This window comes from Helobdella robusta (genome assembly GCF_000326865.2).
Source record: "Helobdella robusta unplaced genomic scaffold HELROscaffold_4, whole genome shotgun sequence".
NCBI lineage: Eukaryota > Metazoa > Annelida > Clitellata > Rhynchobdellida > Glossiphoniidae > Helobdella > Helobdella robusta.
Window position 1 is genome coordinate 2,600,389 of NW_008704902.1, and position 12,937 is coordinate 2,613,325.

At 34.3% G+C, this 12,937-nt stretch overlaps 1 protein-coding gene across 1 annotated transcript; it reads left to right on the forward strand.

Moving 5' to 3' along the window:
* Positions 1-4,183: 4,183 nt before the first annotated feature.
* On the forward strand, positions 4,184-6,898 carry HELRODRAFT_162306 (hypothetical protein; the record flags this gene model as incomplete). The annotated part of the gene is made up of 3 exons (XM_009024548.1): positions 4,184-4,336; positions 5,670-5,826; positions 6,819-6,898. 3 exons carry the CDS (start codon positions 4,184-4,186, stop codon positions 6,896-6,898), a joined length of 390 nt encoding a protein of 129 aa, XP_009022796.1.
* Positions 6,899-12,937: the final 6,039 nt, after the last annotated feature.

Here is a 12,937-nt window from a genome sequence, read left to right on the forward strand (position 1 = left end):
TGGGTGAGTGTGTATGCTTCTACGAATCTGTATATGTGTGTATTGGTGTCTGTATGGGAGCATATTTGTTGTCGTGCCTATGTTTGTTTGAGTCTTTATGTAGGTGTGTGTTGGAAACGTGTTACATGAATATTTCAAGTTGGTCTCCAAGGGGAGAGAGTGAGTGAAGGAGAGAGTGTTTGAGGCGTTTCTACAATTGTTCACTTTCACAATTTTTAACTCCGACTCGCCAAAAAAAACAAAAAATACGAAATATAACCGTTGATGTTCGACCAAAGAAATGAAAAATGTTGGCGTCGTTGATGTTCACAGAAATGGCGGAAAAAATAAACAACCACCAATAAAAACAAAACATGCATGTATGCACGTTTGCTTGCGAAATAAACAAAAAATTCAATCATAAACATAAACAACGAATTCGTTTCAAAGTATGTTTAATGTAATTTTATTCCTGCAAACAAAAGTCATCCGATGTTTTAGAAAAAAAATTTAATGATTTTTAAAAAGTGTAAAATCTGCCGCGTCATGAATAAATCGATTTGAACATATGAACGAAAAAGTTTGAAATTAATTTCTCATTTAAGATTCAACCAGCTAATAATAATTGCTGAAATGGTGCTACAAAGATCAACAGAGTACATTTCATTATCTTCTTAGCTGCAGGCTGGTTGTGCTTGTCATGATCACACCATCATCATCGACTCATCATCATCATCGACTCATCATCATCATAGTTAACAAAAACAATATCATCATGGCAATAATAATCAACAACCTCGTTGTCATCATAATCAAAGTCACCATCCAACAGTCGCATCATCGTCATAATCATACTTCTTCATCAATCACATCGTCAACATCATCAATTTCATTTGAGAGGAGAGCAAGTTTTTAATTGTTAACTTAATTGTTAACTTAATTGTTAACTTAACTTACCATCGATGTTACAAACCATCATTAAAAGTTCCACCATTAATTTTGCATGTTTTCTGAGCAGACGCTTTAAGCAAATCAATTTCGTTGCAAGCAACTTCGCTTTCGACAGGCGACATACCACATCCATTGATGCTTGTTGTAGCAGGCACACCTGTTTAATCCTCTGCAGCCGGCCTGCATGCAAATGTTTCTCCAACTCCAACATCGTTCGTTGTTTTGTAGTTATACGCGAACATTGCAAACGTGATTAATCATTTTTATGAATGACACCGGACTGCGTGCATAATTAATGATACGAAATTAATTACATGAAGTTAATGACTCGTTAATAATGAAAGTCAGCAATGAATGTGTCTCTTTTGAGGTATTTGAAATAAAAACTTTAAATGTGACTCACTCTGGATTCTTTCATCATTACCCTCATCTCATCACATCATCGTCATCATCATCGTTATTAGCACCTTTCGAGACATCATCATCATCGTCATCAGCACCTTTCGAGACATCATCATCATCGTCATCAGCACCTTTCGAAACATCATCATCATCGTCATCAGCACCTTTCGAGACATCATCATCATCGTCCTCATCATCACTTCCTCCTCTTTATCATTATTAGCATGCAAAAGTTGTTCAAGCGAGTCGTCTACCCATTTATTTCGAGCAAAAATAAGAAGGAAATGCGGATAAATATAAAGAGAATAATTCAGACGCATGCGTTACAGATGACTGAACAGTAAACATATTAAGGGCAGACGGGCTACCATTCAAAATGTTCCCCATTCTGCACGCTTGCATGTTTCTCTAAGCCGATTAGATATAAATTCGTTGGGAATTTCGTTGAAAAATTATTTTCTGTTCATCAACTCGTTCTTGACAATTTATTTTAATACTGTTAATATTTAATATTTGTGTGATCAAAGCCCTCTAGCAGCTCACTAAATCACGTTTGTCGTATAACATCAGTTAAGTTTTTATTGTTGCTACTTAGTAGAGAGGTTTGGATGTTTCTTATAAACAAACTCAGTTATGGTTTGGTTACAAAACAATATGACGCAAATAGCAAACATTTAATTATGGACATGATTTAAAACGTTGTTTTAAATATAACTTTCAATAAGGTTGTTGATGATAGTTTGATTAGCTTGATGGAATTTGTTGATTTTTAATTGTTTCAGTTATTTGTTTGTTACGTCTTCCAACAAAATGTTGCATCTTGTCTGCAACTTTCTGCAACATGAAAAATAAAATGTTTTAGTGGGCATGATGTTGCGAGGTGGTACGCTAAGGGGCTGGCTGTCTTCTTGTGTGTAGAGCAAAAATTGCTGGAAGGTTGGAGAGGAGAAGAATTTGAAGCGACACGTTTGTGCCGATGACAAGCTGATGGTGAATGCCAGCAGACAATTGGAGGTGTAAAAATTTTTGAAAGGTAGGAAGCAGGTGGCAAGTCGTGAAGAGTGTTTCTTACTAATTAGACAAATAATGGATAAGTGGATGAATGGATAGAAAGATGAATAGACAGACGGACGGACGACGATTGGATGGATGGATCGATGGATGGATGGATGGAAGGATGGTTGAATTGATGGATGGATGGATGAATGAATGGATTGATGAATGAAAAGATCGATAAATTAAAATATTGAACTAATAAAAAAAGAGTATTAAATTAAAATAACAAATTTCTTACAAAAAAGTAACTGTCGCGACGAAAGAAGAAAAATTTATATAAAAAATGCTCCTAGCTTAATAATTGCAAGAAAATATGAATGATGCTTCAGTTGGGAAATTATATATAGGGAAACAAAAGCCTTACTCTTTAAAAGTTTTTGTATGAATGAAGAATAAACAATTCTTTGAGAATAGAAATGAGATTACTAATTTCAAAATGAAAAAAAAATGGAAGTCTTCCTTGATAACTGATGATTAATCTAACGTTCATTATCATTTCTCAATACATACTTACAAATTTGAAATTTATATATGAAAGCGCTTATTTCAAAAATTCCTCGTTCGATCATTCAAAACTTGTTCTTGCAAATTTTTTTCCTATTTATAACTCTTTAACTTAAAAAACCAAATTTTTTATAAAATTTTTCAAGTTTGTAAATATTTTAGAAACATTTAAAAAAAACTTTAATAAATCTATAACCAAAAACTACGATAATCACATTGTCATATTAAATGATACATGAAGACACGCATGGGTACACAATACAAGTAGGCAGTGAATGAATGGAGGAAATAAATAAGCAGATGGATTGGCAGCTGGCATTAATAGAATCTTTCCATAAATGTTCTCTTTAGCAACGACATCTCATTGTGCTGTTTGTTGTGCTGTCCGTCAGATGCGAAGGAAAACTTTTGATTTCTTTCAACAATTAACTTATCAATTTTCATATTTTCCAAAAAAGCACAAACCATCAAAGGACATAAAAACTGTTCTGAACGAATCAATTTCAACGAAGATGCATTTTGTGGACGTTTGGAAATATTTTAGTTGGAAACGTCAAATTGATCATAAATTGTCCAGTGTTTCCTTCAAATTCGCAGTTATTTCATATTAAGTGCCAACCATTTCCACGGTACAATGAAGAATATTTAGGCTACAAATATACTTTTTAGAAATTCAAATCAAATTAAAAAAAAATTTTTGTAAAGCTTGTAGCGGGTTTTTATTGTTTGAAAACGTAATCCAAACCATCAGAAGCACTACAAAATAAATAAGTTCAAACGAAGTAAAAAATATTTTGGCGTTAACACTTCTTATTTCTGATGCAACTCTATTAAAAGTTAAGCCCGCATATCTTTCACCGGAAAAAAAAATAATTCTGATTTTTTTGTTTGGTTTCTTGAAAAAAACCTTTTCGTTAGCGATGTCAATAGCTTTTTGAATCCGCATCAAACTGTTTGCTTCTGTTATGATGATGAAATATTTTTAGATCGGCATTGATCTACTTGATAGCAATGACGACACGGAGCGCAGCAAACATCGAAAGTATAAAATGAAAAATATCGTTGTGCACGGCCAATTAAATGTTTCAAATTTTCGACATACTTGAGTGAGGAACATGTTACCGAGGTTAGCCGTGTGAACGATTTTTATTTCATCGCAGCGGTTTGAATGTTTATATTTATTTTATGAGGGACATTAGAGCAGAAATTGTTCTTCGATGCCCTGAACGTGATTCGTTTGTTGATCATATCATCTCCATGACAACCATTACTTTGTTATTAAACCGCAAAAATGACGGGACTGCTTGACGACCAAAATAAAATTTCTCCTTTCAGTGGTGGAAGTGAAGATAGAAAAGATGGCACTCGAGTTGGCAAGTCATTGAAGGAGGATGCTCTAACCTCAAAACTGCTATCACAATCACAATGTCGACCGAAAATGAAAGTTTCAAAATATCTGTGAGGATGGAAAATTTACAGTAGATTAGATAGTCTTTAAAATTTGTACAGACAGTATTTGAACCAGAGAGCTGCACATCTACAGACCGAGCTAACTTGCAGACCAAGCTGCTTTCCAACTGTTTTTTTGAAATAGTAGAAAGATTTAAAGTTTACTTAATTAGGCGTCCATTAGTGGCACCGAAACAAAATTTTTAAACAAAAATTGATTGCCTCGATTTAAATATTCATTTAATAAGCATTTCAATAAACAAAATGAAGCACTATCGTTAGCAAGGAGAACAAGTAGCTCAAAACGCAAGCAAACACACATCCACCAATTTGGCAGTAATAGCAAAACAGCACAAGGACCTAAGGAAGACAAATTCTCCAACGAAAAAATCATTGACATTTTTCTTAATAAAATATTAACCGCACCCAAACGCCAAACAACAACAAAAACAGCAACATTACCAACAACATCAACAACAAATCAAAACAGCCTGTAGCACTCACAAAGTCACACAAATTTACACACACACACTCACGCACATTGGCAAACAAACACACACTCAGACAAAGAGACGTACATGTAGAGAGCAAGTGTCTGACGCATTAAACTTTCTTACTTGCCCATTGCATCAACACTAAACGACTTTCATTTTGTGGAGATACGATAGCTCGGAGACCATTTTGGATTTTTTATTCATATCCCTTTTTTATTCCCCTTTCTTATTTTGCAGAGGAACTTCATTTTTAGAAACATCAAAATCATTATCATTCATTTGTTGTTGTTGTTGTTGCTGTTGTTGCTGTTGTCCCTTGTTTCTGCGCCTTCTTTATTACTATTGCTATGATTACAACTGTTATTAATATTATTATTATTATCATCATCATCATCATCATCAATGATGGCAATGATGGTGAAGATCAAATTAATTACAACCCGAGTTTATATCCATGACCTCTAAGTAAGCCGATGATGACGACGACGACGATGATGATGATGAGGATGGTGATAAAGAGAGTGATGATGAAGGTGAGGATAATAAAGATGATGATGACGAATGAAGAAGATGATGATAACTGCAATGTTATTCATATATATATATATATATATATATATATATATATATATATATATATATATATATATATATATGTTTCATCTTCATGTCACATTTATAATTATAAGTTTCATGTTCATCACGGCGTAATTGTATGCTAATGAAGCCATTAAGAAACACGGGAGTGACCGACATAAGAACAGTTCGATCACGCTCCTCATTCCGCGATGGATCCGTCATGAGACGAATTGAAATTATTTTTTTTAATTTCAGAACAGAAAAGCTTCTTTCATTGGAAGGATTCAATTTGGTGGCCATATTAAGAGAAGGATTGTCCTTGACATTCAAATGCTGATGGATGATTGGCTTCTGTATGTCACGTGTTTAGTACTTGTATCTCATCGACCAATCACATGTTCCGAACCCAACGGTTAGTTAGGAGCGATTGTTGTTGTTGTTTTTGATGTTGTTTTGGCTGCTGTTGATTTGTGTTGCTGCTGTTTTTTGTAGCTGTTTGTGTGAGTATTGTTGTTATTGTTTGCTATTATTATGGGTTGGATGTGTCGTTGAATGATGTCGTAGTTATTGTTGTTGTTGCTGCTGTTGTTGTGTTGTTGTTGAGTTATATATTCCCATGTCTGTGTGGCTTGTTATAATTCGTCGCTGTTTTGTTGTTTGATTTTTTCTATTCGGTTTTTTTAGATAACTTTGGGCAGTAAGTATATTTTTGTGACCCGCGGCGATAAATGTTGGTTTTTAAGATTTTATTGGAAAAGCATAAATCAAGAAAAAATAGAATTAAACATTTGTTTATAATGTTACCTACATTATTTGCAGATCTCCTTTTCAAATTCTTCATTATTCAACGAACATTTTTTATTATTGTAGATGTTGAAAATTTTCAAAAATAAGAATTGCATACGTTACGTTGAAACGAAATATAACAGTTTGAAAGTTTGCGAATTAAATAATGTAATTTGCAGGAAGTTTTTCATCCGTCATTCTGTTAAAGGTGTGAATGTACTTGAATGCTTATTCAAATGAACGTATACTTTTTTCAAAAATAAAAAATAAACAAAATAACCCTTATAAGTAAATAATAACTGATGTTCCGAGACGATTTGCAAACTGTTTTAAAGCGACTCCACCACCATCAAACTTTTTTTAACTGACATATTAAAACTTAGCTCTCTTTCTCCCTCTTTCTCTTTCTTTCTCTCTCTCTCTCTCTCTCTCTCTCTTTCTCTCTCTTATTAACTTTATTTACGTGTCGGCGCTGACCTTCTTTGCTTTTCTTTCTCCATCTCCAAAGACCAGAAAATTGGCAATCAAATCAGGTTCGAACCACTTTTAAGGCGTTTTGCTGCCAATCTTCTCTATTCAAGGTATCTTATTAACTCCTTCCCAACATTTTCCTCTTAGCCAATTTATCTGGCATCTACATTTCCAAAATCCAAGTTTTGCTTCTAGATGACGGGCGCTTTCTAATACACTCTGTATAAATAATTGTATTTATTTTTTAAAATATTCTTTGGTAACAATTGCAAATAATAATTAATATCTATTCATTAAAAACCAACACGCAATCAACAAGTCCAGCAAAGATGATAGAAAGGCAGAGACAGTGGTGCATGAAAGTGAATGAAACGAAGGGTTGATGTGTCGTGACGTGCTTCATATTCTCGCATATCATCGCACGAATATACAGCGCTTTATGACGGCAGGGGTGTTTAATGCATACAAATTACTTTATTTAAATTTATTTTTTCAACAATTTTTACGACCCTTTGTTGCCTGAAATTTTATTCTCTCGAGTTCCGTGCCATCCATTGAGCGGGCTGCCTGCATGCATAATTTACGCTCTTGCGCAATTACTGGCCGTTGATAACCTGCGAAAAGCAATGATTAATACTGCTACTCCTTTGATCTACGCTCGCGTTCATCCTAATATCATTTGTTCCCTTTCTTTATTATTCCAGCCGTATGCACTCGCTCTAAATCATCATGTGTGTTTACTGTTTGCCTACTGAGCGTTTTGATATTTCACGCATACATAATGCTTCATCATATTCCATGAACATGCACAGTGCAATGTACTCTTTAACGTGTGTTCGCTCGCGTTCACCACTCCACAAACATCCGTCGTCACGAACATTTTTACGACGTAAATAAAAGCGCTGTTGTGTGTGTGTGTGTGTGTATGTGTGTGTTATCTACGTGAATAAACACTGCTATGTACGTGATCAAACTTTGCGGTGTGTGTTACGAACTTACCTTACGTGGACAAATGCTGCTATGTTTGTTGCCTCTTATGTTAGATACATACAAATGTTGAACATGTCTCAAGAAACTAACACATTTGCACATTGGTACGTGCATTTTAGATCTACGGTTCGCAGTTTTGTGTCTCTAATGCTCCTCTAATTATTTCTAAAAATAAAATTCCTCTGTTGGTGATGATGATGAAAATGATGATGGCGATTATTGTGATGATCAAATTTATGATGGTAATCATGATGACGATAATGACAACGACGATGATGATGATGATGATGATGATGACGATGACGATGATGATGACGATGATGATGATGATGACGATGATGATGATGATAGCGATAATGACGAGGATGGTGATGATGTTAAAAACTAATAAGAAGAAATAATTTTCCTTTTTTTCATAAAAATAAGCAACCTGAGACGATTCATGTAACAGTGTCCAAATGAAGAACAATTGAGTGTGTGCGTGCGTGTACGTGTGCGTGTGTGTCATCACACTTACGAAAGCAGACATTGGATAGTGAACGCTACCTAAGATATTTTGAAACACTGCACCTACTGAAACATGTGGAAGAGCATGTTTTGAAACTCTATACTCGAAGGCAGAGTTTAAAATGTAGGTGTGTGTGTGTGTGTTGTGCGTGCGTTTGTGTGTTGTGCGTTCGTGTGGATGTGTTTGTTTGTGTGTGCGTGCGTGTATGTATATGTGTGTGTGTTTGTGTATGTGTGCTTCAACTACATTAACAACTTTAAGGACATTGATAGCACCGTTGAAAGCATTATTGGCAACAACAATAGTAAAATTAGAAACTATAAAACATCAACAACAACAACAAAACTTCCAACAACAACAAAACCTCCAACAACAACAACAGTAATAACTCCGACAACAACAGCAACAACACGCATCAAATTCTCTTTCCCATCGCCTTTGTTTTGTTTCTATCTTAAATCCTCGTAAATTCTACTTTCATCTTCTCATTCCTAGCCGTTAACTTGGACTTTCATCTGATAGCAAACTTGCAGAAAAATATACAAACATACAGACAAACTTGCAGAAAAATATACAAACAAACATACAATACAATAATACATGCAAGCATGAAAAGACGTGAAATACAAAAATAAACAAGCAGAGAGGCAAACACACAAATTTCTGAATATAGAAGCCTGAAAAATAAGTTTGGAAAAATTTTAACATACAAACATACAAAATAACAAGCATGCAGTTATTCAAACATACAAACACACAGGCAAACAAACAGACAAATATACAAACACACATACAAACAAACATTAATGCAAACATCGACAATGAATGACGAACATGCACATTTGCGTGGGCTTCATGCAATACAAGACGCAAGGAAAGTGTGATTAAAATATTTTTGTGAACGCTGTGTGTGTGTGAAAGAAAGAGTGTGCGTGTGTGTGTGAGTGTATGCGTTTGTGGTGTGGCAAGATGAGGTGTGTGTGTGTGTGTGTGTGTGTGTGTGTGTGTGTGTGGTGGTTTTGTGGTGTGTGTATCCGAGCATTTATATTTTTGTGTTGAATGGGTAGTCAGGTATAATGATGTAATCAATGTATAATTACACACATGCAGTTGTATGTGTCCGCCACTCACCTTTTGGTCATACCTACACAGCATCTACAAATAGTAACAAATACAGATGAAAAGATAATACACAAACACATACACAAACGCGCACATTTATAAAACAAACTTGATGCGAGCGTACACATGTGAGTGTGTTTGTGTTTCTTTAAAAATTGTATGTATATAGACGCCACAAAAACAAATTCGGAGTTGAAATGGGGAAGCACCAACACATGAACACATGAATATGCATCGAAGACTCATCTGCATTTTTCAGTGTGATGTTTTACATTCAAAATGTCAAACAGTTTTATTGTTTCACTCTTCTTAATATTTGAAATCTGTTGAGTTGGACGATAAGAAGTTTATTGCATCTTGAGTACCGAAGGCGCCAACTCCCTTATCAAGAACTGTCGTTTGTATGGCATACATACCAGCAACTGGCAAGAAAGAACTTAGGTACTGCCTCCTTTCCTACGTGTCTCTTTTTTTAGAATTTCTTGGTGTGTCAGTTTTTACGGTGAAGGAGAATAGTCTGCTAAATAAATGTTTCACACAACATTTTACATTTTTTCATTTTATTAAACTTTATTTATTTGATCTTTTCAAATTTTAATTCATTTATAAATTAACTGCATTAACTCTTAATGTAATCACATGAAAATATTAAAAAAGGCCCCCTGAAAATGATTACGATGCACCCCAGAGTCAACAACATCTCCATCACATTTTTTGTGAATGTTCTCATTTGGGCGGATTGTTTTCACGTAAACGGCCATAAACAGTTCATTATTTTCATTTTATGATTATGTTTTTGCATAGGATAAAACTTGATTTTCGAGATTTCTTCTTAGCTTCAATTGTGAAAATAAAGACGTTGAGCATAATTATATTTGCAGCCAATCAACTTAACATTTTTGCACTTTCACGCAAAAATGGCGACACAAATAGTTTGAAATAATGACCGATTTTTGAGGTTTTCCTTGTTAATAATTAACGTAGCGAAAGTGCATACAGATATTTTCCAACACTTTCATTGCGTGGTTCCAGTTTTCCCTTCGTTTCGTTGGTGCCATGCAAATGTGCAAGTATGGTTAACTTGCATTTTGTTTGTGATATTTGCAAACAACTTCAACTAAAAAATAACAACGATATATATATATATATATATATATATATATATTTACAATATTCTATAAATTATGGTCTATTACCAACATATATATATATATATATATACATATATATATATATATATATATATATATATATATATATATATAATACCAATTTATTATAGAACATAATCTCAGTCATTTTTTTCAAACTCGAACCTTCAACCTAACATAAAAATTATTTTTTTTCAATGTTTCTTTCAAAATTATTTCTTTTTACTGAAAAATATGCACAAAGTTTTTGCGAGAATACGTTGGTTAAAGCAATGAATAATAGTAAATAAAACTTTGGAAGAGAAACTTGTGAAAACATCTCAAAGAATAAATCAACACGGTGGAAATCTGTTGAATCTGTTCGAAAAGTTGAATGTTTCAACATAAATGGAGGAGATTCTAGTTGCTCTTAACACATTCGGGGTGTGTGTGCACGTCGTGCGTGTTCGTAGCGTGGTTGGTGAATATTGTTAAAATGTAGAATAAACGCTCTTTAAAAAATGGTGATTTTTACCCATTATTGGTTCAAATAGGACAAATAAGAGAAAATTTTAAGATGTTTTGCAAATACAATTGTTTAGTTTTTTATGGTTATGCCAAGGTGACAAAAAAATAAAAAAGTCAACAAACATTCCTTAACAGTAAATAACGCAACTGCAATTTCCATTCATACCGCAAAGAACAGTATGAAGGCGGCAAAAACTGACGCGAATGACAAACAACAGCTGGAAATTCAGAGGAACAGCAAACAAGAATTATCAACGAACCATCAACACATCAACAAATTAACAGCACAACAAAAAAACTGAAACAATCTTTGCGGCAACAAAAATGCACTCACCAACAACAAACATCAAATAAAAACGAAAGTCTTGCTCAAAGAGGCAGAAGAAGAAAACATGAGACGGAAGGGGATGCAGTGTCAGGAGGAAGAAGATGCAGCAGGAAGAAGATGAAGCAGCAGCAGCAGCAGCAACAACAACGGCAGACGACGAAGAGCAGGACAGCACGTCCATCAACGACCAGCAACGTAAATCTAATTATAAGGACTTTACAACTTGAACAGCAGTGACAGCAGACCGGCCACTATACTATCGTCAGGTAGGCCATAACCTTCTCAAGTAGCACTTCCATTCAGGAAATGGGCGACAAAATGGTGGTCCTTCAAGAAATGACTGGCGTTAATATATGCCGCTGACGTGAACTATTTCTCGTCTCACCAAATAATATATTCACTGTGTATAGTGGATATCATACAAAGTACAAGCGCACACACAGACACATAAACAAATAAACAAACAAACACATTTTGCATTGTATACATTCAAAAGAATAGCCATCTATGTATCATCTATGATATATCGTATGTATCATGTGTATGTGTTTATGTGCGTGTAATTTATATGTATATATGTTTTTACCTGTATGTGTTTGTATGAGTTTATGTGTGCATGGTGTGTCTATTTAATTCTATTTACTCATTCATGCATTCGATCACGCTCTATCTAGGCACTATTTGTATTGCATCTATTTATCAAACGGCTGTACTGGCTGTGTAGCTGATTAAATGATTGATTGATTGATTAGTTGGTTGGTTGAGTGATTGATTGATCGGTTGGTTGGTTGAGTGATTGATTGATTGATCGGTTGGTTGATTAAGTGAGTGATTGATTGATTGATTGGTTGAATGAGTGATTGAATCATTGAATGAATAGGTAAGTGAATGAGTGAGCGATGAACGAAATGATCTACCATGAACAATTTAAAAAACCAAAAGCTGAAAATATAAAAATAAACATTAATTTATTTATAAATAAATTTTAAAAAGATTTATTATGATAGAAAAAGCATAGAAATGTAAAAATACAAAATAAATTATTGTTAAACAGATTGTTGACATGGAAGATAAATGGCCGGATAAATAAAAAGCTATTTAGATGAAGATATGAACAAATGAATGAATGAATAAATGAATGAATGAATGAATGAATGAATGAATGAATGAATGAATGAATAGTTGGATAGTTGGATAGATTGGTGAATGAAGTAAAATTGCGCCGTAAATGCCAACGCGTTTCAAGGTTTATGATGATGTGCTAATTTTATGGCGAGGGTGAGCTTTACAATGGCCGGCTGCATGTGGTTCGTCATGGAGGCAGTCCTGGTGCTCGTGAGGATGGTGGTTGTAGTGGCCGTGGTGGTTGTGGTTATGGTAGTGGTGGTTGTATCGGCGGTAATGATGGTGGTAATAATGGTGTGTTATTGTTAACTGGTTTGTTCGTTGTTTCCTTGCACAAGGGCTGCATGGTATTCTTGTTGATAATAATATTTGTGACGATAATGATTAATGACATCACTTTAATAGATCTCAATGATTATTTGGCTGGCTCATGGTGTTTCTGAAACAATAGAAAGGAAAGATATAGTATGTGTGATGTGGCAATAATGTCTTTTTTGATAATTTACAAGTGACACTCAGAAGTCATAAATTTTAA